Source organism: Drosophila bipectinata, chromosome 2R (assembly GCF_030179905.1).
Source record: "Drosophila bipectinata strain 14024-0381.07 chromosome 2R, DbipHiC1v2, whole genome shotgun sequence".
In the NCBI taxonomy this organism is placed as follows: Eukaryota; Metazoa; Arthropoda; class Insecta; order Diptera; family Drosophilidae; genus Drosophila; species Drosophila bipectinata.
The window spans coordinates 6,500,606-6,526,503 of NC_091737.1; the positions used below are offsets into that span (position 1 = coordinate 6,500,606).

Consider the following 25,898-nt stretch of genomic DNA (forward strand, 5'->3'; position numbering starts at 1 on the left):
TGAAACTGTATTCTTGGTACCCCATGTCCCCCACTGTACATAAAATATTGGTACATGGATACCAAATTATGAACCAGGTTGTGTCCTTGGAGAAAACCAATTGGTGTCCTTGGAGAAAACGCATCTGAATCGAGAAACAAATTGTATAAGAGCGATCGAAAGTCTCATGCCAGAAAATGCAGCCGATTAGCAAATGTTGAAGACGTCTTTCATCGAGCACTGGACTCTTCCGACCCATTTCTTTCTACAATTTCTTTAAAAGAAACGGAGAAAAAAAAACCAAAAAAAAGATCCCTCCCAAAAGAAGTAATCGATCTACTCGAAGTTCCTGAACCAGAACTATATACGATCAGAAAGCCGGATGAAGAAACAGACGAAGACGATTTTTTTTGCTTGGATAATATTATTTTGGATACGAAATTGAAAATGAAAATTAGTTTAATAATATAATGATAAAAATATATTTTAAAAAAGTAGATTGTTTTTTATTTGTGTTGATTTATAAGACGACTTTACTATTTGTTAAAGTTTGTCCTCATAAAAAAATAAATTTCTCATAAAAAAGGAAAATTACACTTAAAAAAAAGGATTGCGCCGAGAAGCCAGAAATTAAGCTTCAGGAAATCTAAAATTTGTTTATAATAATATTTATAATAATAACATTTTGAGTTCAAATATTTTTAAAAATACATACATACATATGATTAATTTTGTTGTCAGTTGTATGGGGGCGGGGGGAAGGCGTGGTCAAATTAACACCCAATTTTTTTCAAAATTCTCTTTTATCCTCCCTGATATTTGCGCAAATTTTTAGAATCTTAGGTTCATTTTTAGAGTTTATGCCAAAAATTTGGTCTTTTGGACCATACTGCAGTGGCGAAAAAAATAATAGCACCATTTGAATACATTGAAATAGTATTCCTCCAACAGTGGAGGAATATTTTACGGTCAGATGAGAGCAATGTGGTTATGTTTGGTGGGAAAGGATCTAGATCGTATGTCAGACGTCCAAGGAATGCAGATTATAAGCCTCAGTACACCAATAAGACCATAAAGCATGGGAGGTTGTAGTGTGATGGTATGGACCTGCTTTTCCTATAACGGCCCGATAAAACGGATCAAGACCATCATGGATCAGCCTATAAAGACCATCATTCCTATAAAGAATACACCACAAAGTATTAAATTAATATATATGTATATATATATTTGTGTCCCGTTTTTAATACCACCCGTTTCTTAATCATATTCAAGTCTTTAGTCATCATCATATTCAAGTTTTATATTCTACATGTTTAAAGGACCTTTGGGGTTGGCAGTCGATCACTGGCCTCTCCAGTTGGAAGGATCCTACCCAATTTATGCACTTTTTAGGCCTTTAATGAAAAAGAAAATCTGGCTAACCAGGAAACGGATAGTTGTAGCCATCAAACGGGCAATAGCTACCGTCATGTTATTGCCGAAAAAATAAGCCATTAGAACAAATTGTAAACTATATACATAAATAGTTTATTTTTTATTCGTTTGAAATTTAATAACCAACCGAAGCTGATTCAGCTTATAAAGTGTATCCTCAAACAAACGATTTTTACTTGCGACTTGCTATATTGTATATTGTTTTTGGAAAATTGTTGTTGGAATATTTTACAGAACACTTCTCGAGGTAATAATTCAAAATGCTTGAGCGATGTAATTTAAAGCAAAAGAGCAGGGTTAAGGCTTTGTATTTCTGAGCGCCTATCGCTTTAAAGATCGCTTTTAGGAGGAACTAGTTCATGCGCAAGAAAACTAGTTCAGATTTGAACCGAGAAGAACAGACCGACAAAGAGCAGAGGCAGAAACAGCTGTTGGTAGTCAGTTTGGCCACACTAACTCAAATCGCGGAAGATCCGCACTATGGGCACTATTGCCGTGCCAAGCGTGAAATATCGTCGCGACACAGACACAACAAAGCAATCTGAGAACGGAGCTCGCCAGGCGAGCAGTCGGATGGGTCGCAATCGATCGGTTTCCCCACTTGCTAAACACTTCGCAGATCTCTCGGTTAAAGGTTCAAAGTGATGTGAGGCGAAAAAACAAAAAAAATACAAAACGAAAACAGAGCGAAAAGAAAGCAAGGCGGTGGAAATGAAATGAGTCTGGGATCAGACCGCGGTACCAGCAACAAGTTTTAGTGTTTCTCCCTTGTGCGCCTCGTTCGTGTTTTCGGCCCTGCGCTTTGCTCTCCCATTCGGCGACTTTTATTTTGTTTTGTTTTCCCCCTCCCAAGTTTTATCAGAACACGATCCGATCCCGACCACCTCCAAAACGGGCCAAGCGCGCTGCGTGCTCCGCGGAGGTGATCTGATCCGGGTGTTAGTGCATGCAAGGCCAAGGCTCAGAGGCGCCAATTACACAACTTACATGCGGGAGAGCGCGCGGGGACGACGCCAACGTCAACACCATCAAAAAGCACCAGAAGCACCAACCAGAGCCAGGCAGGCGGGCAGTTAAGCGCAGCCACCTATGCCGTCGGCCATGGCCCCCACCACCAGCCACCCCGGCCCGTCACCAGCCCCCAAGCTGGCCAAATTCAAGTCCTCATCTCTGGATCACGAGATCTACAAGGCAAACCGTCGGGGAACCATTGCAACGGCGTCCAGCGACTGGAAAGCTCTTCGTGGCGGAGTACCAGTATCCGGACCCGGCCCCTCTAATGGACGCTCGCTTAATGCTGGTGGAGGCACTCTTGGGATCCCCGCCATGACGCGAGCCGCCTCTACGTCCTCCCTAGCCAGTAGCACGCGCACCATGACCAACTACCAGGAATATAAGATGGAGATTATAAATCAGGTAAGGCTTGGGATGAGGGGAAGGAGAAGACGATGGAGTAGGCAGACTTTTTGGGGTCCAGCGGTTAGGGAATGAAGACTCCATAATATGTACATAGAAATATAGATTCATTTTGCTTTAAAATAGTGGTTTTTAAAATAGACTGAAAGTTATACATTGGATCTTGGCTTCATATTTACCCAAATGAATGAGAACAATTATAAAATAATCTTTCTTTCCTATATTAGTATTCCTGCAATTATCCAACAAATATATATTTTTAAGTAGAGGCCCATCTCACTCGTTGAATCGAAATCGAGCCGCTCTAAGCAAACTCTCCGAACACCAAGTTAATATATTTTAATTTTCTTAAAACGATCATCATCTCCAGTAACAAAAACCAGCACAATGAGGGACTTTAAGCTGAAAAGCTGTTCAAATAAGTGGCCCTGTTTTATGAACAAACTTTTCAATTACAAAGCCGCTACCATAGGAAGCCTCATACTTCTGTCAGCCAGAAATACAGAAGTATAAGTTTGCAAAAATTATCAAACTTCGAGTCGCACTCGATCGGGGAGGATCGACCCTTCCCCGGGTCGCGCCAAGCCCCGTCTCACAAATTAATTGATAAGATGGCTATTTCGTTGAAGAGAGAAATTTCATTATCTCAGCCTGATAAAAAGCTTGAGTGTACGCACGATTTTTCTGTTTTTGTTTTGTAAAATATTTACTGGATCCCCTGGGAGGGCGAGTGTACATAGTGTTTATTAAATAAATTTGCCCTCGGTGCTCGCCAGTGTCTGATAAGTTGTTGAGGAATTTTTGAAAAAGCGCATTGCGGAAGTTTGGACAGAAACCCGAAACCTGGGCTTATCAGATCCCGATTTCTGTAGAAAATTGGCAAAGGACCGGCCAAATGGCTCCATCTTCCGGGGAATGGGGGATCCTCCGAAGCATGGGGGCATGTGTTTAGCATTTGTAAACAATACGCCTTCCCCAAAATCCGTCAGAGCACTAAACAAGTATTCCAAAAATAGGCAGCCGGTGAATTCATCGAACTCGACCTGGGTGAAGTGAATTTAATGATGTTTGGACCACGAGCTAGCCACGAAATGGTTTATGGTAAATGGTAACGGTGAAGCCCATAGCCAGATCACGTAAACAAACTGACGGATTTATTGGTGTGGCTGGAGGGCAGGTGATTAAGCCGCCGACCGCCGGGCCGCTGGAGCGGGGTGCTTCAATAGACTTGTCAAGCCGTGAGCGCCAAGGTCGTCGATTTGGCATGGGTTGGATCTTGTCGTTGGCCATGTCAAAAGTCAAGTTGGCGCCAACGACGGCAATTGGTTAGCTATTCACTCGACTCCGAGCTGTTGGCGTGACCAACGGTAATTGTGCGACATAAATCGCCATTGTGCACCCGCTAAATTGGTCGGAGTTGTGCAGTGACCAGCCGCGGGTTTGTCTAATTGCGGCAAACATTTCAGCAAGCCACAAATCAGACCATGCCAGGTTCTAGTCGATTTGTTTTCATGGCGCATTTTTACAAAAATCCGGCTGCAGTTGAGAGACTCTGCCTGAGGTGCCAATGATATTGACCAGGTGACCAGAGCATCACGTTGCCGGGCTGTAAATACGTTCGTTCCCTGCTGCTCCCCGGAAATAAGTCAGCAGCCAATTGACCGCTGACGGGCGAATATTGACCAACAGTGACCAAAGCAGCCATTTGACTTAATTTAGCCTGAACTTTCGACACTTAAGCATGGACGTTTGTGTTTCAGGGAAAGTGCCTTTGTGGTCAGTATATCCGAGCGCGTCTGCGCCGGGCCGGAGTTCTCAACCGGAAGGTGACGCAACGGCTGCGAAATATTCTGGATCCCGGTTCCTCGCACGTGGTGTTCGAGGTGTTTCCAGCGCTAAATAGCGTAAGTAATGCAATGAAAATTGTACATGTTATAATTGGATATAAAATACCTTCATACTTTGCAGATGGGCGAGGAACTGGAGCGCATGCACCCGCGAGTCTACACAAATATTTCAAGGCAGCTGTCCAGGGCCCCCTTCGGAGAGCTCGAGGATGGGGACATGGCCCCAATGCTGCTCAATTTGGTGGCCAAGGACCTGTTCCGCTCAAACATCACCTGGGGGAAGATAATCTCGCTGTTTGCTGTCTGCGGCGGCTTTGCCATAGATTGCGTCCGCCAAGGTCACTACGACTACCTGCAAACACTGGTCGATGGCCTGGCCGAGATCATAGAGGACGACCTTGTCTACTGGCTAATCGACAATGGAGGGTGGCTAGGCCTGCAGCAGCACATCCGGCCTCGGGTTGGGGAGTTTACGTTCCTGGGCTGGCTCACCCTGTTTGTGACCATTTCGGCGGGCGCCTATATGGTGTCCAACGTCTGCCGGCGCATCGGCTGTCAGCTGTATTCGCTGATATTCTAGTGGCACCCTCTCACCATAGCGGCAGTGACACCTTCGAATCATTCCAGCTTTCTTGGCACCCTGAATAGTTGTTTAGTAGCAGCAATGCATTTTGTTTACTCCTAATATTGTTATATTCTTCTTGTAAATACAAAACTAACTTAGTTTCAACGCAATACCATTGTTATGGAATTAAATTTGAATTTTCCGCCAACCACACAATGTTCGTGACTATCGATAGAAGATCGGCAGGGTTGGAAAACTCTAGTTGGCTACAGTTTTGCAGCACTAAATGCAACTGACGAAGTTTATATTATTTGTTGCACATTTGGATCCTGCTGAAAATAATGCCATGTCATGTAGGTATTCCTATCGGCGGTTGCAAAGCATTTTCGGTAAATATTTTTGTTTTTAGCCCCCCTCGGTATTGAGGACGCGACGATGGGTTCATCCATGCACGTGGAGCAGACCGTCTCCCCGGAGTGCACCTCCCAAGAGCTCTTTTTCTATTGCGAAAGCTGCGGCAAGGTCTACGAGGACAGTGAGTCCTTCAATAGGGATCATACTCAGCAGTCTAGTTGCTGTGGTGTCTTCAAAGAAGAGATGCAGTTTATAGAGGAAGCAACAGTGGAAGATGGGGCCGAGGAAATCTTGGAAGCCGATGCGCCTCTTTGGGAAGTGGTAGATACGCCTGCAACTAGCGCTATGACGGAGCAGGACGAGACTGACCCCAGCCAATCGGAGCGCTATTTCTGCTACGACTGCCATAGCATTTTTGAAAACAGGACCAGTGCCGAGGACCATGTCTGTCCGCGGGCCGAGCTGAGCACTACGTCAGGCCCACAGGTAAGTGCAGCCAGCGCCCCCAGTCCAGCCATCCGCCGAAAGGTATCCAGCACAAGTGCCAAAACAGGTACAACGGGAACTTCTTCCATCAGCTGTGATATTTGCAACACTGTGTTTAGCTCGACAAAGTTTCTTAAATTCCACATGAGGATCCACGAAAAACGCGGTTCTAAGAGTATTCAAGATGCTTTACCCGTAGGCGCCCACCAACAATACAGCGAGCTGGATCAGTTCTACTGCGAGATTTGCAACAAGAGGTTGGTGCTTTATGAAATGTTTATTTCACCCAAGTGATTTTTGCTCTCCGCCAGTTTCGAAGAGAACCTACTGGCAGTGCACAAGCAGATGCACCAGAAGGCGGGCGAGGCAATCAGTTGCAATATTTGTAACCGAAAGTTTGATGATTCAGTCACCTACCAAATGCATCTCAAGATTCACGAGAAACCCCGAACCGTCGATGCTGTGAAGAAACCCTCTCCAAGCTCTAATGGCAGCGTGGAAAAGGAAAAGGGCTTTGCGTGCCAGTTCTGCGGAAGGGTGTTTGGCCGTCCATATGAGAAAGTCAAGCACGAACGGGTGCATACTGGTGAGAAACCATACTCCTGCGAGGTGTGTGGGAAAAATTTCCGGGTGTCCTATTCGCTAACTCTGCACCTGCGAACTCATACGGATATTCGGCCATATGTGTGCACAATTTGCAACAAACGGTACGTATCTGCCATGTTCTGTTGTACCCTGCCTGCCTCGTTATTAAAAGCCATTTATTGCAGGTTCAAGTCCCACCAAGTCTACTCACATCACCTGAAAATTCACAGTTCGGAGCGCGAATTTTCCTGCGAAGTGTGCTCAAAGACCTTTCGTACCTCTGTTCAGCTCTACGCGCACAAAAACACCCATACCAAGCCATACCAATGCGCTGTGTGCAACCGACCGTTTTCATCGATGTATGCCGTCAAGTGCCACATGCAAACTCACCACGCGGAGAAGGGAAACAAGTCTTCAGGAGCCAAGAGTTCGTCCACCTCCAAGTCCACGCCGGCAGGAAAGTTCTGGTGCAAGATCTGCGGAGCTGAATACGCTCGAGTCTTTGCCTTGCGCCTGCACATGAAGTCGGCCCACGGTATAACAGAGGATGCAGATCTGCCGCAGGAAGAAGTCCCAGCCACCGATGCCCCTGGCATGGCGGAGACCGAGGATTCGGAGACGGCGGTGCTGATAGCAGCTGCGGAGGCAGATGCCGCTTATATAAATGCTGTGGTAAACGATGTCGGCCTAGATGGTTCAGTGCCATCCTACCAGGAGGGTGATGAGGTGGGTAATCTAACCATTTACTATTATTAAATACATTTTAGTATTATTTAAGTGAATTTAAAAAACAAAGGTTTCAACTTTCTACACGTTCTATTTTTGGATCAGCCAACTGAATATAGCTGCCATATACATAACTGAACTTAATCGAAAAAGACACAACTGTGCTGTTTTTCACGATGGCAGCTTGTGTCTTTTTCTAATTTTGTATTATTATGAATTCCTTTGATAATAATTCTTGCGAGGATCGGCCAATTATGTGCGACATTTTTAATATTATACATATTCGATCTGATACACATATGTCTTATAATACAAAACGTCACTTGATTGCAAGGGTATATTAACATCTACCCTGCTAGAAGTCTTATTTTTATTTCTTTATTATTTTTATTTGTAATCAGAGTTTGCACTTTATATTACATATATAAAAATTTTAAAACTAATGGCTAATGAAAAACTAAAGAACTAATTCTTCACTACCTTTTCTCTCTAAAAGAACTACTTTTTTCTTTTTTATCTCAAGCGAATCTTAACCGATCTGTTTTTTAAAATGAACCCAGAAATTTCTTTAAGAACATTAAACAGAAACCTTTAAACCAATTTTGAAACTGTTTCCCAGTCTCCTACTCTTCAATTAGTATACTTTTTAACCCACATAGCCACTAACTCTTCCTTTCTTTCCACGATTTTAGTTTGTTGTGGACAATTTTCCCAGCGAAGAAATCATAACGGATTGGCTAAAGTAACTTCGATTAATAAATGAAAATTAGCCAAGAAAACGTCCAACATGTATCTTATTTCCAAACTGCCGAATGAGACTAGTTTCACCTAGGTTAGTAATTTAACTTTATTCGGGAATATAACTGGCGGGTAACAAGTAAATATATTGCTGGCGTATATTGAGACCAGACCGTTTTAATGGTTGATAAATTATAAAATGTTTAAGTTTTTACTACTAAATGTATATTTTTAGACTAATAAAACATGTGCCTGATGTGCAGCCTTTATTCTTGGTTGTCAGCAGCCTCGTCCTCCTCGGGGTCGCTGTTGTCCTCGTCACAGATCTCCTTTAGCACCTCCACCAGATTCTTGGCCTCGTCTAGCTCCTTTCGCATTGTGTCCATTTCTTCCTCCAAACCCTCGATGCGCTCGTGCAGATGCCTATTTTCCGTCAGCGAATTTTCTAGTGCTAGTCGTCGCTGCTCCGCGAGGAGCTTGTAGTAGTTCTCGCCGGGCTCACTTTCACTGGTAAGATCCTCAGCCGTTATGGGCTTGTCAGCATCGCGTTGTGGCGTCGCCAAAGCCACGTCCTCGGTCTGTGTGTCCGCGTCCTTCGAGGTCGATGTTGCTGAACTCGAGTCCACACACTTGCGCTTCCCGTACTTGGGCGTTACTTGGACGCCAGCCTTCAGGCGACTCAACTGATCCACGATGGAGGCTCGGCCTGGACCCGTTAGGTTCTCCTTGTCGTTGAGGTTCACGTTGCCCTGCAGGGGCTTCAGGGTCTTGCGTTGTTGCTTCAGATGCTCCTGCTGCTCGGCCTCGCTCTCAACTTGGATGTAGACTCTGGCAGCGCCCGTAGACATTTTAAGTCCTGTTTTTGGTTTTCTCTCTTTGGGTTCTTAGACGACGCGTCCGCGCTTCCTGTTTACCGTTTGTTTACACCAGTTTTTTTACCCAACTTCACGCTTCCTCTCGTAATGGCCGCCAAAAATGCCGATTAGGGATGGTCGATATAAAATGTGGTCGAAATATCGACATTCAGCTGGAACTCGGACCGGGTGGCCGCATCGGGCCCTTGGCGTTGCCAGAATTCTAGCATCTGTTGCAATACTTAATTTGAAAATTCGTTTGAATATTTCTTAAAAAAACACAAGTCTCGAATTATGGCCTGCCATAGTGCAGATTTCAATTGTTTTTTTATGATCTAAACATAAGATAAAAATTTAAGAACTTTTTAGAGGATGCGGTCAAACATCAAAGACACATTCTGCCAATCTGAGTCTTGGTATTTCCGTGTCACGAAAGGACGATGAGAAAGGGCGATTGGCGAAAAAAGACGATAAGAGCTCCACCCATTCGAAGGAAAAAGGAAACATGTAATTCGATCAGAAGCGCATATAAATAGTTCATATTTTTGTTTCTCACTTGTCGCCTACTCACCCACATCCTGCATCCTGCCCGCTTTGCTGGAATATCGAACGTCGAAGATGGAGCACAACGAAATTTCCATGTGCATGGACGTAAAACTGGATACACATGACAAGCGCCCAGTGGCGATGCGTTACAAAACGTGGACCCGCTGTGAGGTAAAGATAGAGGCAATTAAGTGCGTTCCTTGTTTTCTGCGGCTGAGTTTCCAGCCTATGCCGGATACGGAGGGTCCTTCGAAGACGCTGAGCATCTCGGTGAACGTGCCCGGAGTCAGTCTCAGCTTGGCCACCTCTCGAACGAAGCAGTACTCGTATGGCCTCTTCTGGACACAAAACCGACGCGACTGCTTTATCTACTTTGCCCTTGAGACGGAGACTGCATGTCGGAAGCACATGAAATGGGTGCGAAAGTCGGTAAAGAATCTGGAGTTGTATAGACAGGTCTTTCTGGAACAGCGACGCCTCAGCAGAGGACCTCAGGGTGTACTAGGGCCCCTTCCTAACCTGCCGGAGATCCTAGATGCCAGCAGCATGTCGGCTCGTGTGTCGCAGATCTATGAGGAAATTTTCGATGGCAGTCGTATTTCGCGGGTCTCCATAGCCTCGGGCATATATGAGGAAATGAAGCCCGCCGTTCTTGAGGCTCCTTCTCCGCCCCCTCTGCCAGCGCAGCCACATCGGAACCGAATCAACACCTTTGAGTCGCAGGCAAGGGAAATTCCACGGGCTAACACCAATCCAGAGTCTGAATTGGCTAAAAGAAAGAAGTACAAGAACATGCTGGACACCCTGTTCGGAGGAGTACGCCAGAAGCGATCTGGTAGCGTCAGTGAGACTGTCCAGGAACCCGAGGAGAACCAACTTCCGCTTTACGAGAACGCACCCACCCCAGAGCCGGTGCTCCCACTCAAACGTTCTGCCCAGCTAAGCAGATCCCAGCGCAATAGCTTTTCAAGCCCCGACCTCTCCAAACTAAACATATTGGATGCTTTAGAAGTAGATTCTGATGGGCAAAACTTTGGATCGAGTGTTGAATTAAACATTAGTCTAGACGAGTCGGTGATTGAACCTTCGACTTCACGAATGCATTTGGTAAGCCAGATAGCGCGGCATTTGGCCAAAGCAGACTCCCTGGAAAGCTTAAATGTGTCGGAGCAGCTGCCACATAACTTCAATTTCTCTGCCTGCAACACATCCACCATCAACCTGATAGGTTCCCACGGAGCTGTCATGCACAACACCATCTTGAAAAAGAACAAAATAATTGTCGATGACCTTACCGGATACTGTGTGATGGCCCCGATTCTCAAGGGCGTGGAAAAGGGAGCACCGCCACAGCCAGGAGGCAGCACGGCATCTACTTCTTCCGGGTATTCTACGGGATCCTATTGTTCTTCCACCAGCAGCTGCAACACCGAGGACCAACCCACTAGGACCCTGGTAGCGCCAGGTGCCAACGAGAGCGGCATTTATGAGGCCATGCATGGCAATTCCTTAAACAGCACTGTGGGAGCCGCAGCCAATGGCTTCGCGGAGCACTTATACGAAAACCTTCTGGCAGTTAAGGCAGCCCAAGAACTAGAGGCACAGCCCATTGGCTTCGGATTGAGCACCAGCACCCCCACCGAATCGCCCCTGGCGCCAGCGTTGCCCCAGAAGGGAACACCTAAAGAAAAATCTGTGCAGCAGCCTGAGGAGGAAGACTACTACCAAACTCCCCGAAAATCAATCATAAGTGTGGATGACAAGATACCCTCTTATTACCCCAACAGCTGTGACACTATTAAGTCAAAGCGACGCAGTCCCACCGATTACGGGCCAAGCCTGAGGCACTTGGCCAGTTCAAAGCTGCGACGCGAGCGCAAGGAGAATCTTTACATTTCTTCGCCGCAGCAGATCCTCGACCAACGCCATAAAGCATATCATCCACCATCGACATCTACTGCACCCACGAAGACTAAAATCTCAACGAAAAAGACTGCCGCCCACAAGATATCGGATGGTGTCTATGCTGTGACCCATCCCGTCAAGCGTCCTAATAGCGTCAACAGCACTAGCAGTAACAACAACAATAATCTGGATGGCGCCGAAGAGGAGCTTCTGCACCTGACAATGCTAAAGAATATTGATTTCAAGTTTGACGACGGCCATGCAGCCACGGAAGATCAAACTGAAAAAAGACAACCCACCGTGAACGGAGGCATATTGCAGCCAGAGGTAGAGGAGGAATACGAAGACCGGTACCAAGCAGCTGAACAGGCTACGCGGCTGCTGCAAAAGTACGCCACCCTGGCCAAGCTTGTCCAATCCCCAAAGAAGACAAAACCAGCGGTGGTAAATATAGAACCGATGGCTCAGTCGGTGGCTTCCACATCCAACGAGCTGCAATCGACCGGCACCGGCAGGAATAAGTTTGCCTCGCTGCCCCGATTCAAAAAAATAGATTTTTCGCCTTTGAAGATGAGGCTGAACAATGTCCTGCAGAGGAACTCTCCATCGCCGCAACAGTAGCTATCTTGCAGTTAATTTATCGCGAATATTTCAAGAAACGCATGCTCTCTGACTGTCGCTTGTTTCAATGTTATCCGTTTGTTCTGATTGTGATCTTGTTACTTTGACAACTTGGTATCATCTAATTTTATGTTAAACCTGTATGTAATACGCTTTTCATGATGCACGTAGTCGTAAGCCTCTTAGGTTATTTCTGCTATGTCAAAATGAACCATATCTGGCTCCATTCGAGGAGTTATACTAGTATTATTGTTGTGAATGTACGATGAGTGTCTAAGATTTATACGTACATATGGATACGCTCAATTATGGAAATTTACAAATCGCTTTTATATAAATTATACAAACTATATTGTTGACTCATTTAGGCTCATATTTGCTAGAGAGGAACTAAGTTGAATTAAGGAAGTTTTAAACCTACATACATAGAAAAACTCAACCATACCAAAAAAGGCTCCCGCCACCATTTGTTATGGCGAGCGGGGCCTTGGACTACGCTTTTTTGGCTTTGCATAACATATCAGAAACTAGCTAATCAAATGAAAAGTGCTTTTCTATAGCCTACCCAAAGCTCAATTGTACCGTGACTAAGATGTAAGCTTTATACTGAATTTTTGCAACGCTCGAATAAACTATACAGCAAACATTGGAGTTTTTTTAATTGGAATTTATTTTCGGGAGCATTAACTGTAAACCATTGGTCTTCTCTGTTGATTTATAAACTCCTGCTCTATGCGAGTGTCCTTGGGAACCACATAGAACAGCAAAGCGCCGCCGGATACAAAAAATCCCTTTTCGGCAATTATCTCGGCGATTGTCTTCTCGGGTGCCACCTTGTGAACGAGTCCAGCCTTTCGGTTTTCGTAATAGACATGCACATTTCCCAGCCTATAATTAAGGGACTTGTCGCAAGGCATGGGCTCGGCAAACAGAGTCGCCAGACAGTCGTTCATCGTGGCCGTCTCCGGCAGCTGCTGCTGGAAGTCGCTGAACAGAAACTCGGGGTAAGAGAAGGCGGCGGGCCAAACCAATGTACTGCTATCATTGTCCAGGTGCACCGAATGGTCCTCCAAGGGCAAGAATTTGGGCCGCAGCAGCTCCTCGGTAAGCTCCATCTTCTTTCCAACCCTTTGATCATCGAACTTAATGGCTCTTTGCTCGATTGCATCTTTTAGCCTGTGGAAGCGTGTCAAACGTCGCTTGGCCTCGGCCGCCTCCTTACGTTGATTCCGTTCTGTTTCAAGCTAAGATTGATGTTTTAAGTTAGCAATTGCAGCTCCGCTATTCAGTGTCACTTACCTTCTTCATTTTGGTTCTGTGGAGCAACGTCTTGGCCTCTTTGTGGTCAACATCCACCTCCAGCAGCTCCTCGCACAGCTGAGTGCAAACGTCGAACTTGTCCAACTCGTGGGCACACTGTGCCGCTCGCCAGCGAGCCTTCGTGTAGTCGGGCTTGTAGAACAGAGCTCGCTGAGCATCACTCAGAGCGGATCTGTGGTTCTTGATAAAGTAGTGAGCGGCAGAACGATTGTTGTAAAGCACGGCCAGCACGTCAGGATTCTCAGTTTTGGATTTAATGCCTTCGCTGAAACTGTAGACAGCCATGCGAAATTTCTTGTGCTTCATGTAGAAATTTCCGTCCTCCTTGTAGTTGAGCGCCAGCTCATCGCGAGTGTTCTCCTCCGGGTCGTACTTAAGCTTCTGCAGGCCCTCAAACATGGGGTGCACCTCGTCACCAGGCTGCGGGGCCTTTTTCATAAAGAATGGGTGTTTGTCCATTTCCTCCTGCCATCGGTCCTCCGGCCAGCCCTCCTCATACCGCTTCTTTTCCAAGCCCTCAATGAAGGCATCCAGCTCGGCATCTAGCCGAGCGGCCAGCTCCAAGCGCTCCTCATCCGTCCAGTTTTTTTGGGCAGTGAGTTCCTCCATCACATTCAATCTCAAAAACAAAGAAATCGCACATGTTATTGAGTGTGGCCGTCAGCTACAAAAATACCTCAGTATACGATATAGTTTAATTTACACAATCTTTTTACATTTGACATAGTTCTACATTTTACTAACGTACCGGGCACTCATTCTTGATGGTCGACCATTTTATACATATATGGAAGCTATAGAATATAGTCGGTGGATCCTTATGGATATGTGCCAAGTTTGAAGTCCTGTTGACTAAAGCTATTCTTTAAAACTAGTTTGCGTAGAAACAAACAAATAGACGGACATAGACTCACATCGACTCTTGAGTTGATCTTGATCAAGATACTATAGGGCCCTATAGGATCATAATGATAGTTATAGAGCCCTATACTTTATAGGGCTTAAGATGTCTACTGCGTTGCCCACTTTCGCCTAAAAATCATAATACCATTTTCAAGGGTATACAAATTCAGGCACTAATTCCATTGAAGAAGCTGATACAAACTGGGTCAGTCCAGTGTTCATAATTTGGGTGAGCTCAGAGTGTACTCATCGTAAAACATATATTTTTTTAACGAAACAATGAAGTATATAAGTTTTTAATCGATTTTAGATCAAAAAACATGATTTACGAGTTTTTTTCTAATGTGAAAAAATATTTTCAAGTTACGCATTTCGGTCTCACCGTAAAAAAAATTTGAATTTAATTTTAAAATTTATAATGTTGAAAACAATTAATTACAATAGATGAGGTGAATGTATCAAACATATCTAAGGGATTTGATTATGCCAAACTCTTTTAGGTACATAAATGCGGTTAAATGTCGCATTTTCAATTTGGTAAGAAAGTAATGGCGGACTATTTTCAAACGGCTGTTCAATGAACTTGGAAGATGAGTCTAAGGACCACGAACGGTAGTAGTTGCGAAAAAATGCTTAATAAATGTTTTTAGTTTTATCGCAAAATGTGAAAAGCTTCAAAGAAAATAAGCAGAATTTTGCGAATTTATTTATTTTTTCCTTGCATGGGGTATTATAAGTTTGGTCAAATTATAATACTTCACAATTATAATTTGGAGAAAGTAACGGAAGCGCCAAAAAGCAAACATTACAGAACATTATATATTATTATTATATTAATATTATAGTAATTATATATTATATAATAAATATTAAAGGGGGTTTTGTTCGTATTATCCCGGCCAGTAACATAGGCGTTTCTCGCTTGTCAGGCCGATGTATCCGTAAATAGATGAAATTAGTTTTTAATATTTTGGAACAAATGCGGTTGATAATTCTGAGTCGATATATGTAGCTATCTAAACTTTTTTTCAAACTTTGCAAAATATTTGTCGAATCGGCTGGGATCAGACGACTATTCCAATGGCTAATATATACATACCTATGTACCTACAGCATATGCTGTATGGTTAGTGGTTATGGTCTTCTTATTCTGCTTCTCTACTGAATTCCTTCAGTTATCCCCAAACACAAAAGTTTGCAACAAAAATGTTTTGTTTTTTTTTTTGTTGTTAGTGGTATAAAAAGCAATCACATGAGTACTGAGAATAACATACACTAGTCAGCATAAATATTTTGACGAAATGAAAATAATGTATTTTTGCTTATAACTTTTTATTGGTTTGATAGAACTTAACTTTTTTATTAACTTTTTGAAGGCGTTTTGGAACTGAGTCCACTAAAGCTTAAAGGGTATCAGTGGACACATCGTTCCAAAGGGAAGTAACCTTGCGAATTGTGTCTTCTTTGCTTTTAGTCAAGTCTGGACTTTGTGGTGGCCAGTTGGGAGTATTGACACCAAAATCCTATAAAAAGTTTGTTGATCATTCTGCTTTTGTGGCATGGGGCATTACCCTGTTGCAGGATAAATGATTCGCCGTTAAGCTTGTCTCCGGAAGGGAAACAGATATCATTTAGCACTCTCAAATATTGCCCCTGGTGCATCGAGCCTTCAACGGGCACCAAGTCACCCAACCCATTGTATGAGATGAACCCCCAAAACATAACCGAGACACCATGACTCACTGTTTTTAAAACGGGCCTTTTTTTATCGTTGTACCCGTGGCAGTCTTAAAAATACCTTTTTAGATGAATCAAATTGAAAAGTACTTTTGTCCGTCCAAAGAAATCTCCTCATTGGCACCCAATGTTGGCAAGTTGCTAATAGATTTATGTTTTTTAGATTTGTTTATTTGATAATGACCTGTTTGACTCGATAGTTTAAATTCATTTGCAATGTCTTTTACGGCAACACCAGCGTCAAACTTCGCTGTGATTGAAGCCCCAACAACAAGACTTAACTCGGCCGTTTTCACCATAATCCTCAAACATTAATTATTGGTTTAATTATTAAGTTTTAAAAATTTGTAAAATTTGTAGCTAAATAGTTAATTTTATCCTAAATAGCTAAAAATAGATTCTTTGTTTTGCGCCTCATTTTGGCACTTTTATTTAACGGTATTAAGGAACGCAAAGTCCGATAGTCAAAAGTATGGTTCGTCAAAATATTTATGCCGACTAGTGTATACCAGATGGTACTGCGTCTACGTCCGGCCCTATTTCAGGGGCATAGGAATTTCTTTCGGCATCTCACACCCCAGCCGCACCACAAAATATTCATATACTACGCAAACGTCACTCTCAAAGCAGTGTTGGCAGTTCAGCTAGCGAATTCAAAAACGGAAAAACTATATAATTTTGTAAATAACCTAAAGCCCTAAATCAAGCTTTTTCCTGTTTCGTTTTCAGTGTTAAGTGTTAAAATTTATTTTGTTCGAATAAAAGATATGCAAACTCTAATTAAATAGATTTTAATTTTTTTTTTTTTTTTTTTTTTTTTTTTTTTAATTTTTGTATAATCAAAAAAATATAAATTAAACTGATTCTTACTAGGTTTAGTTAGTTGTTACCTTTTTTCCAATTTTTATCTGGCGAGAACTGGAGCTTTTGGCTATTCATCACTCATATTAATGGCATTGAAAACATGTCACGGCGTTTTGTGCCTGACCACTAATATAAAGAAATGAAACGTCGAAAAAAAGAATGCAACATAAGGACTGACAGTTTGTATTGAAAAGTTGACAGTTAAGGTGAGAGAGTATTTTACAAATAGATTAAATTAAAAAAAAAAGGGACCGCTAAGTCCCTTAATAACTAACTGAGAGCTGTGGTCTCTGAGATCCACGCGTTCACACGGTCGGACGGACATGGCTATATTGACTCGGCTGTTGATGCTAATCAAAAATATATACATATACTTTATGGAGTCGGATTTGATTTCTTCTCTAGTTTATATATGTATGTACAAACATTGAAACGACTCTACGAGTACCGGGGATATCAAGAAAGGAAAGCTCACTTCGGCCGGAGCCGAAGTTGATATATGATAGCACTGCGGTTAAGATGGGACCATTTAACCATTATAACCATTTTATTTGAATACAAAATTTTAGTCCCCAAGAATCTCAAGCCGGCTGTGTGCAAAGTTGAAAGTTGATTTCTTCAAAGCTGAGAGACTAGTTCGAGTAGAAACAGACTTACAGATATGCTTATATAGATATGAAAATTATAATTATAATACCCTCCAACAGGGTACCAATATCTAAAATTTTTCTAATTCTCAAATGTCTGAAATTTAGGATTGCAGCAAAGATTGCACTTAACAAATTAGTACAAACGGACAAAAAGAGGGACATTCTAGTTTTCATTATGGAATACAAAAATCAAGTTTTCTTTAATAACTTCTAAACATAAAGTCGGATTGGGATGCTTGAGGTGTCAATCGACGTGTATTCAAAGTGTTATTATAATTTAATTATAGAAAAATAATTTATGTGGAGCCTCCTATGTCCCCCCAATTAACTAAATCAAAACCATTTTGCATTATCGAAAATTTCTCAGACTCAGATCAGACGCACTCAGCAAATTTTTTATTTTGCGGCTATATATAGAGTTTATACGAGCACGCACGATTGACTTTATTGAAATTGTATCGCTTTGAAACTAGAAATATACACAAATATGTATGTACGTATGAATATGGAAAATACATAAATACACATATGCAACAATAAAAGCAATTTTTTAAATCAGCGATGCAAACAATTATCACAGATTTCTCCGATCAAGGCTCTGCTACAAACTGTAAGCCATGTGTCGGCCAACAATACAGGGACTATTTGCAATACATTAGTATGATTAACGAATAATCCCGAGGGATTAAAAGCTTAAGTGTGTGATTATGTGTTTTGGTACGGAAACCACCATAATATTGTTATGACGCCCTAAATTAGAGCTGGCTATGTACCAAAATTTGTGGCACCCGAATATTGCCGAACGACCGATGCCAGATCGATGTGAAGCTCAGTTGCTCTCTCCGTTCCAAACGGATCAGGTCTGTTTCGCACTGTTCAGCGTGTGCATTGAAACTAACGTTTTACCGAAAATTAGTTCCATTAAACATTTTTACAGCTAGTTAGTTTTCACTTGTTTCATTAGAAGCATTATTTTTGAATTTATTTCATGTCGATTTCATTCTGGGAAACATCTGTTCGTTGAGCTTGCAGATAGGTCCACAATCCCCTCAACATGGCGTCCACGTCACGCCTCAAGGTAGTAACCTTCGGAATGGACCTTCTATGCACGGTTAGTATTTGTTAATAAAAAGATACGTTAAGTATTTATGGACATATACCCTTCAGAACCCAGAACCGCATCTAGACATTTGTTTTTTTTCGAATTTGGGGAGGTTTGGATCTTGCAGCAGCATTAGCCATGTGAAGTGAAAAATTAGTGCATTATAAGGGTATAATATATATCATTATAATAATTAAACCCAGGTACTGATTTTGATAAAGACCCCCCTTTTTGATCAATTTACGATCCATTATTATCTCCTATTTATGAGGATTTTGTTTCTTTTATTGACTGAATAAGCTTGTTGTAACATTTATTAAATTTTCAGTTGTTGGCCTTGGTACTGGTATCCTTTGGGATTTACGTGGTGGTATCATACGATCATAATGCAGTCGGTTCCTTATCCGCCTATGCATACGTGGGTCTGGGAGTGTCCGCCCTGGTCATCGTGCTTTGGGGACATCTGTCCACTTGGCGCAAAAACGTGTGCTGCACAATCACAGTAAGTTTTCAGCTTTGACCATTCTGGATATTTATATATTTATTTAGATATTTATTTCAAAAGACAAATTTTTTTATTTTTAGTTTACTGTATTTCTTTTCCTAGTCATCGTTGCCCAGCTGACTGTCGTAATTTTGTTGTTTTCACATGACATAAGTGTGGCATCCAACTTGTCAAATCCCGTGGAAACGACTTGGGAGGAGGAGCTGAACAGTCCAGGAGCCATGTCCCTCTACCAAAATTGGGTAACTGTCGAGCATGGGTAAAAGTCAAATTTAAATCTAGATTTAAAGTTAATCCAATACCTAGTTCCAATGCTGTGGCCGTAGCAGTCCTCAGGACTATATCATAAACGACAGATTGCCTCCAAACTCCTGTTTCCTCAACCACGACAACGCCAAAAACGAGAATCTGATTCTCACTGGCTGTCGGGTAGAGCTCGAGAACTACTGGCTGAATTTGTTAAGCATTTTCAATATTCTGGCTTGTGCCCTTATTGGTGTCGAGGTGAGATATTTTAAGCTGTGGTTAAAGCCGAATCCTTTAAATTTTTTTTTGTTTTCAGCTTCTGTTGGGTGTAATTTATTGCCTCCTCTGTAATAAGATTCGACGCGATGCAAGTCGCACCTAATACTATTAATTGGAATAATTCGCATTTATAACAAACTCGGCTTGTTAAAATCGGGAAATAACTTGTTATATTTAACAAAAATGAATGAAAAGAGCGGTTTCCAATGTACAAATATGTGTACTAGGAACAATTGATTAACTCATTTTCGCCATGAGGTGTACTTCATTTGTTTTTCGATAAAAGGTTTCCTAAAGATTTTATACAGAGCTAGCAAAACACAGCATTTAAAAGTTAGGGAAAAGTAGTGAAATCCAAATAGTGAAAAGTTGTCCAGAAATAGTGTTCAGCTGAGAGCAACACAATTTTTTGTTTTCTCTTCCATTTATCTTTCATAAATTAATTAATTCCGCTTAAAAAAAAGGAAAAATGGCATTGAGGCTTATAAGGCGTATTAATGAGTTCAGACTACTTGTGAAAGTAGTCTAGCCACGAACGACAGACCCTTTACGCTATTGGACTGTGAAGGGAAGGACAAAAAAGGCTCTTCGGCTTATTTTACTTAAAATAGATATTGCTACCTAGCTGGAAAACGTTATGTAAAATTACGCGTAAACATTCATAGGCAAGCAAATAAGGTATCAATCAAAACATCGGGAATGACCCAATACAACGGGTCCGCATCGCACGGCGGAGTACAGAAACCCAGAGTCGGAAACCCGACTATAGCAATCCTTTCTTGTTTCAACTCCAGTTGTCAACTGAAAATATGTATTATTGGAAATCGATTTTAAAATGGGAGCAAACTATTGCAAAAATCTTCCACTTTTTTTAAAAAATCTTCCATTGATCGGTTTTTATACCCTTGCAGAGGATATTATAATTTTGTCCAAAAGTGTGCAACGCAGTGAAGGAGACATCTCCGACCCTATAAAGTATATATATTCTTGATCAGGATCACCTCCTGAGTTGATATGAGCATGTCCGTCTGTCCCTCTGTCTGTTTCTACGCAAACTAGTCTCTCAGTTTAAAAGCTATCGACTTGAAACTTTGCACACACCCTTCTTTCCTTTGCACGCAGTATATAAGTCAGAACGGCCGGGATCGGCCGACTATATCCTATAGCTGACATATAACTGATTGATCGGAAATGGTATAACTTCGGTGTTTTTAGAGTTAGAGAGTTCAAATTTGACATGAGAGCGATTTTTGGCAACACATTACGACATGCCAAATTTCATAAGGATAGGCCGACTATATCTTATAGCTGCCATATAACTGAACGATCGGAAATGACCCAACTTTCGTGTTTTTGAAGATAGAAAGCTGGAACTTGGTACAGATTATATTTTTGGTCAGTTAATCCAACCTACCAAATTTCATTAGGATCGGTAGACTATATCCTATAGCTGCCATGTAACTGAACGATCGGAAATGGTTTTTGGTAGAAATACCAACTTTGGTACTTTTGAAGATAGAAATTTGGGACTTTTTTTAGATTTTGTAATCATAAGGATCGGCCAACTATATCCGATGTTTGCGATATATATCCGGTTTTAACTACAAGGGTATATCAACTTCGGCTCCGCCCGAAGTTAGCTTTGCTTTCTTGTTTAAAGTTTACATTCATGTCATATTTTATGCCTAGATATTTTATAAATTTTTTATTTATTATTTCTGTATTATTATTGATGTACATTTTGGGGGTGAAATATCATACATTTTTATACATACACATAGCCTATTGATTGTTGGACCTTTAAAAATTATGCTATTGCATTTGTTTGGATTCATTTTCAACTTCCACAATTAAAAATAATATGATTAACTGATTAATTAACTGAACTATTTGGGCTGTGCCTGTATTTGGGAATTCGGGTAGGTCTGCTAAAAGTTATGGTGTCGGCACACCAGCTACCTCATTCCTGACGATCAAACATTCCGTCCGAGGATAAAAAGAGTGTTCGATCGTTCAGATTGCAACAAACCAGCCTGGATACGAATGGATCGAAGTGGAATCCTATACGTAAATTTTAAAGGAGGACCTTCGATCCAGACGGTGTCAAAAGCCTTTCTAAATCTAGGCTGTAAGCGATCGCTTTGCGGTTATGGATGTTGCTAAATTTGAAGCTTTTGGCCGCAAGGAGTGCATTGTTAGTTGAAGTACATTTGCGGAAGCCAAATTGATTATCTTTGAGTATTTTATTATTATTTATGTGTGTATTAAGTTTTAGAATTATGGATTCAAATAGCACAGCTATGGCAGACAGTAGGGCTATGGATGTATGGCATGTTTCCACGCTGTTGGAAAATATGATAAATTAATAAATTAATAAATAAATAAATTAACAAAGAAATGTGTTAATAATGTCGTTCTATGAAACGGGTAGTCTATATGTTGTACGATTAATGGTTTTAGGCACCACTGCTGTAAAATAAAAACGTTTACCGTCATGCGAGTCCCTAACGTTACTCAGCACTTGCTTAAAAAAAGTGTTGCTCAATACAAAACTTGGTCGGCTATCGATATAAAATTTTAATATAATCGGTACTGGTTGTCATTCTGTCATTCAACCCGAACTGATATACCATTCACAAACTAAAAATATGCCATTCAGAGCGGCATCGGTACCATTCGCCCGTGGGCAGAGCTGCCAATTCACAGTTGGCAGAGACGCGACAGCGAAGTATCATCGGACGTTGGCAGCGGCGCGGCAGAGAAATAATAAAACGTCGACGTTCCTTCCTCGCAGAAGAAACCAACCAAAATAAAAACAAACACTCAGCGTGCGTTCGCGCCAAACACTAAATAACAATTAGCAAACGCAAGAAACAGAGTGAGTGTCGGTCCGGAGGCCAGTTCCGTGCCAAGTTTTCCGTTCCCGTTCCCGTGCCCGTACTAATTCTTTCCTCCTTGCCCGTCTGCTCCCAGTGCATACCCTAACGGCGGCCATCGAGATGGACAAACTGGATGCCAATATGGAACAGCAGTTTGATCTCAACCTGATCGAGGCTGTCAAGTTAAATCCGGTGATTTACGACAGGTCGCACTACAACTACAAGCACTTCGTGCGCAAGGCACAGACCTGGAAGCAGATTGCCGAAACGCTCGGTGTACCTGGTAAGTGAAATTCGGCTGACTCTGGCTCGCGAGTCCAACAACAAGCAATTGATTGCTTGTAAAAGGGGCCACAGTAGAGTGGAGCCATCGGAGAGTGCCGTCGACGACGACAGTGGCTGAGACAGAGGCTGAGGCGGCGGCTGAGACGGAGGCGGTGGCAGAGACGGAGGCGGTGGCAGAGATATTTTTGAAGTACTGTACTTTGCGTCGCGGCGCAGTAGTTGTCTCGCTCGCACCCCAGCTTTTGTTGTTGTTTTATTAGCCAGAGTGTGTGTATGTGTGCTTGCGCTGACGTTTATTTTCGTACCGCACAATGGGATTTTTTTTCAGATTTTACTGCAAAAATCATTTTTGAAAATAATGTTTCAGATGAAAAATTTTTTAAATTCCTAAAACAATTTTTGTTTTTTAAAAACAAGAACATTTAACCTGCTGTAAAAAGAAGATTAAAATAAATATTTATGAAATAAGAAATATTAAATAAGGCAAACTATTCCTATTACTATTAATATGTATGTACATATTTCCAAAAACTTATTACATTTTCTTACATATAAGAACATTTTTAAATTTAAACTACTACTAATATATTAAAAAAGAAATTTAGTGAAATCGTAAATCGTTTAACACCAAAAAAGATCAAACATTCAACATCAAAATATTTATTTATTTGCAAAAAAATGAAAAAATTTCCCATTGTGTACTGCGACTGCGGAGAGTTCTGCTTCGGCCGACAGTTGGTATACACACGTGCATACATACATAGATACGAATTCATACATATGTACATATGTGAAAACACAAGAGACCAACCAGACAGCTTTCGTTTAGTTTTCATGAGTATACCAACAAAATATTCCACCCACCCCCACCCCTTGATGATGGCCTTTGATCAAACCCTATGTTTTCGCCTACTGCGCGCTGCACCTTATTCTTCAGCTGCTTCGATTATGCAAGACAGAGGCAGAGCTCGAGGCAAGAGTTGCTTCCCAAACGCGCAGCCATGCCACAGGTTTCCATGCCTCGATTTTGTCTTCAGGCAGCCGAAGTCGGCAGTAACCAGCGCCGTCACCGTCACGTCAACGTCTCTGCTGACGCAGAGACGTGTTGGGAAGCTGCCACCGCTCTGCCTTTCCAACGGTGGCAAACAGCTGCTTGCCGTGTGGGTTAGGTTTGTTTTGGTTAGCGACTTGATGCGCCCACCAAAGGCGCGGGCAAGGACTTCTTACAGGATGTCCTCTAAAAATGTTTATCTGTCGAGATTATGGCTCGTTAAATTTGTAGTTTTTCCCAGCAATATTATTTTCTTAACGTTGGTTCCTTAAAAAAAATGGTATTTAGTCAGTAAATTCAACAATATTCAATCAACAATTCCAAATATTTTATTGATCTGTATTACTTTTTTACTCTCCCGCTTGATTATTTAAAATCTTTATCTTGCGCGCACTTGACATAGAAATTGGCCACTATGACACCAAACTTTCTCAGCCACTCGACACTCGACTTAAGCGACAGAGATTTCTCAACGCCCTAGTCCTTGAAGGTTCACAATCTTATATCCAATCTTCCCCATTTCTTTATCCCCCAGAACAAAAATGCACCAAGCGCTGGAAGAGCCTGCGGGACAAGTTTGCCCGCGAGATGAAGCTGTGCCAGGAATCGCGTTGGCGCTACTTCAAACAGATGCAGTTCTTGGTGGACTCCATTCGGCAATACCGCGAGTCACTGCTGGGAAAGTGCGCTAATGGAAGCCAAAATGCCAACCAGGTGGCGGATCCTTCACAGCAACAGCAGGCACAGCAACAAACCGTTGTAGACATCTTTGCACAGCCTTTCAACGGCAGCGCTACTACTTCTGCCCAGGCACTGACCCATCCGCATGGTAATTAGCGGCTTCATAATCAAGAAACATCCCTGACATTGATTTTAATCTCCCTTAGAAATTACTGTTACTGGGGACGCACAGCTAGCCACCGCCGTGGGCAAGGACCAGAAGCCGTACTTCTATGAGCCGCCGTTGAAGCGGGAACGCAGCGAGGAAGAGCACAGTGACAACATGCTCAACACCATCAAGATTTTCCAAAACAACGTCTCACAGGCCGTGAGCGCCGAGGATCAGTCGTTTGGCATGGTCGTTACGGACATGCTCAACACCTTGGGAGTGCGACAGAAGGCGGAGGCGAAGGTGCACATCATCAAGTATCTAACAGACATGCAGCTGCTGGCCCAGCACAACAAATACTAACTGTCGGGCGGTTGCCACCGGCAGCTGCTGCAGCTGCTCCAGTTGGAAAGCGTCCTGCCCTGAGCTTGAACGCAGATAGGCCAGCGGCCCACGCCCACACCCGCTCGTGCAGCGGCTTTTTCATTAGATTGTAGCTCTTAAAGTCAAACTAAAGTTTAATATTAGCAATTAAGCCACAGGGCGCTTACACATAAACCCTAATTATACTTCCCCAAGCCGAAACGCAGGCAAACAAGGACACACATGTATGTGCTGGTTGGCCCCGAGACCGGCGGATAAAATTTGCGCCCAGTTCTCTGCTCTGTATAAATGTAATGCGATCGATGAAAGGCAATTTGGGATTTTGCGAAGAGTTGTTAAACAATCTGGAAATATTTCATATTCAGCAATAGTGTACATTTTTGACTACGATTTAGTTGTAACTTGCCATCGGGTCTTAATACATTAGTTAAGCCCTTGCGCCTAAACGTTATTTTTATTTTTAAGTAATAAGGTAATATGCTGAAAACTCTTGAAGGATTCTTTGAATAAGTTCGACAGAAGAACAAATGATCCTCTTTTTACCTTCTTGGTTAAAATATTCATATTGATAAAGTCGAAATACATACATAGTTGCCGCAACGTCAGTTGCTAACAATTTTCATAATTAATTGTGCAATTATTTGGTATTAAAGGATATATTTGAAAAGTATATACAACTTTTTATTACCAGGCGAACTTCTTTCATGTGCTTATATTTGAATTGTATCTTGGGTTCGGAGCTCCGTTGCCTTGTACCTGGTCAATGAACCTAATTGGTGACATTAAGCAACTCAATCTAGAACGA

At 42.2% G+C, this 25,898-nt stretch overlaps 7 protein-coding genes and 1 long non-coding RNA gene across 10 annotated transcripts; 5 read left to right on the top strand and 3 right to left on the bottom strand.

Moving 5' to 3' along the window:
• The first annotated feature begins 1,874 nt into the window (after nt 1–1,874).
• On the top strand, nt 1,875–5,414 carry Debcl (Death executioner Bcl-2). The gene is made up of 3 exons (XM_017250787.3): nt 1,875–2,832; nt 4,593–4,736; nt 4,801–5,414. Exons 1-3 carry the CDS (start codon nt 2,506–2,508, stop codon nt 5,257–5,259), a joined length of 930 nt encoding a protein of 309 aa, XP_017106276.2. The 5' UTR covers nt 1,875–2,505; the 3' UTR covers nt 5,260–5,414.
• A 43-nt stretch (nt 5,415–5,457) lies between these two features.
• On the top strand, nt 5,458–8,389 carry Opbp (Optix-binding protein). The gene is made up of 5 exons (XM_017250774.3): nt 5,458–5,597; nt 5,654–6,341; nt 6,396–6,791; nt 6,855–7,395; nt 8,088–8,389. Exons 1-5 carry the CDS (start codon nt 5,531–5,533, stop codon nt 8,139–8,141), a joined length of 1,746 nt encoding a protein of 581 aa, XP_017106263.2. The 5' UTR covers nt 5,458–5,530; the 3' UTR covers nt 8,142–8,389.
• On the bottom strand, nt 8,225–9,127 carry geminin (geminin DNA replication inhibitor). The gene has a single exon (XM_017250799.3). The coding sequence runs from the start codon at nt 8,979–8,981 to the stop codon at nt 8,400–8,402; it is 582 nt and encodes a 193-aa protein (XP_017106288.2). The 5' UTR covers nt 8,982–9,127; the 3' UTR covers nt 8,225–8,399.
• Nucleotides 9,128–9,380: 253 nt separating this feature from the next.
• sced (scrambled) lies at nt 9,381–12,703 on the top strand. Its single transcript, XM_017250762.3, has one exon. The coding sequence runs from the start codon at nt 9,606–9,608 to the stop codon at nt 12,057–12,059; it is 2,454 nt and encodes an 817-aa protein (XP_017106251.2). The 5' UTR covers nt 9,381–9,605; the 3' UTR covers nt 12,060–12,703.
• Nucleotides 12,704–12,705: 2 nt separating this feature from the next.
• Nucleotides 12,706–13,998, bottom strand: Dpit47 (DNA polymerase interacting tpr containing protein of 47kD). Its single transcript, XM_017250749.3, has 2 exons — nt 13,359–13,998; nt 12,706–13,303 (listed from the first exon to the last, which is right to left on the bottom strand). Exons 1-2 carry the CDS (start codon nt 13,986–13,988, stop codon nt 12,743–12,745), a joined length of 1,191 nt encoding a protein of 396 aa, XP_017106238.2. The 5' UTR covers nt 13,989–13,998; the 3' UTR covers nt 12,706–12,742.
• Nucleotides 13,999–18,381: 4,383 nt separating this feature from the next.
• Nucleotides 18,382–21,505, top strand: LOC108131697 (23 kDa integral membrane protein-like). Its single transcript, XM_043210353.2, has 6 exons — nt 18,382–18,393; nt 18,566–18,644; nt 18,964–19,137; nt 19,221–19,382; nt 19,447–19,644; nt 19,703–21,505. Exons 2-6 carry the CDS (start codon nt 18,588–18,590, stop codon nt 19,766–19,768), a joined length of 657 nt encoding a protein of 218 aa, XP_043066288.1. The 5' UTR covers nt 18,382–18,393; nt 18,566–18,587; the 3' UTR covers nt 19,769–21,505.
• Nucleotides 19,024–22,892, bottom strand: LOC138925995 (uncharacterized). 3 transcript variants are annotated; one of them, XR_011442279.1, is made up of 4 exons: nt 22,825–22,892; nt 19,443–19,764; nt 19,226–19,386; nt 19,024–19,160 (listed from the first exon to the last, which is right to left on the bottom strand). It is a non-coding gene; the product is annotated as an uncharacterized lncRNA (long non-coding RNA). The 3 variants fall into 3 exon arrangements; XR_011442277.1 differs by having other exon boundaries at nt 19,443–19,731; nt 22,825–22,880; XR_011442278.1 differs by lacking the exon at nt 22,825–22,892 and adding an exon at nt 22,156–22,230 and having other exon boundaries at nt 19,443–19,731.
• Nucleotides 22,365–25,718, top strand: Adf1 (Adh transcription factor 1). Its single transcript, XM_017245513.3, has 4 exons — nt 22,365–22,543; nt 22,639–22,827; nt 24,416–24,709; nt 24,768–25,718. Coding segments are annotated over exons 1-4 (789 nt in total). The 5' UTR covers nt 22,365–22,542; the 3' UTR covers nt 25,073–25,718.
• Nucleotides 25,719–25,898: the final 180 nt, after the last annotated feature.

Bases quoted from the DNA above. Each gene is read 5' to 3' on its own strand.
- Debcl (XM_017250787.3), top strand. From the start codon at position 2,506: ATGCCGTCGGCCATGGCCCCCACCACCAGCCACCCCGGCCCGTCACCA. The intron at 2,833-4,592 runs GTAAGGCTTGGG...TTTGTGTTTCAG, and splicing joins AGATGGAGATTATAAATCAG to GGAAAGTGCCTTTGTGGTCA. The intron at 4,737-4,800 runs GTAAGTAATGCA...CATACTTTGCAG, and splicing joins TGTTTCCAGCGCTAAATAGC to ATGGGCGAGGAACTGGAGCG.
- Opbp (XM_017250774.3), top strand. From the start codon at position 5,531: ATGCAACTGACGAAGTTTATATTATTTGTTGCACATTTGGATCCTGCT. The intron at 5,598-5,653 runs GTAGGTATTCCT...TTTTGTTTTTAG, and splicing joins TGAAAATAATGCCATGTCAT to CCCCCCTCGGTATTGAGGAC. The intron at 6,792-6,854 runs GTACGTATCTGC...CATTTATTGCAG, and splicing joins TGCACAATTTGCAACAAACG to GTTCAAGTCCCACCAAGTCT.
- geminin (XM_017250799.3), bottom strand. From the start codon at position 8,981: ATGTCTACGGGCGCTGCCAGAGTCTACATCCAAGTTGAGAGCGAGGCC.
- sced (XM_017250762.3), top strand. From the start codon at position 9,606: ATGGAGCACAACGAAATTTCCATGTGCATGGACGTAAAACTGGATACA.
- Dpit47 (XM_017250749.3), bottom strand. From the start codon at position 13,988: ATGGAGGAACTCACTGCCCAAAAAAACTGGACGGATGAGGAGCGCTTG. The intron at 13,304-13,358 runs GTAAGTGACACT...CATCAATCTTAG, and splicing joins ACAGAACCAAAATGAAGAAG to CTTGAAACAGAACGGAATCA.
- LOC108131697 (XM_043210353.2), top strand. From the start codon at position 18,588: ATGGCGTCCACGTCACGCCTCAAGGTAGTAACCTTCGGAATGGACCTT. The intron at 19,138-19,220 runs GTAAGTTTTCAG...TTTTATTTTTAG, and splicing joins ACGTGTGCTGCACAATCACA to TTTACTGTATTTCTTTTCCT. The intron at 19,645-19,702 runs GTGAGATATTTT...TTTTGTTTTCAG, and splicing joins GTGCCCTTATTGGTGTCGAG to CTTCTGTTGGGTGTAATTTA.
- Adf1 (XM_017245513.3), top strand. The intron at 22,828-24,415 runs GTAAGTGAAATT...TTTATCCCCCAG, and splicing joins CGAAACGCTCGGTGTACCTG to AACAAAAATGCACCAAGCGC. The intron at 24,710-24,767 runs GTAATTAGCGGC...AATCTCCCTTAG, and splicing joins GGCACTGACCCATCCGCATG to AAATTACTGTTACTGGGGAC.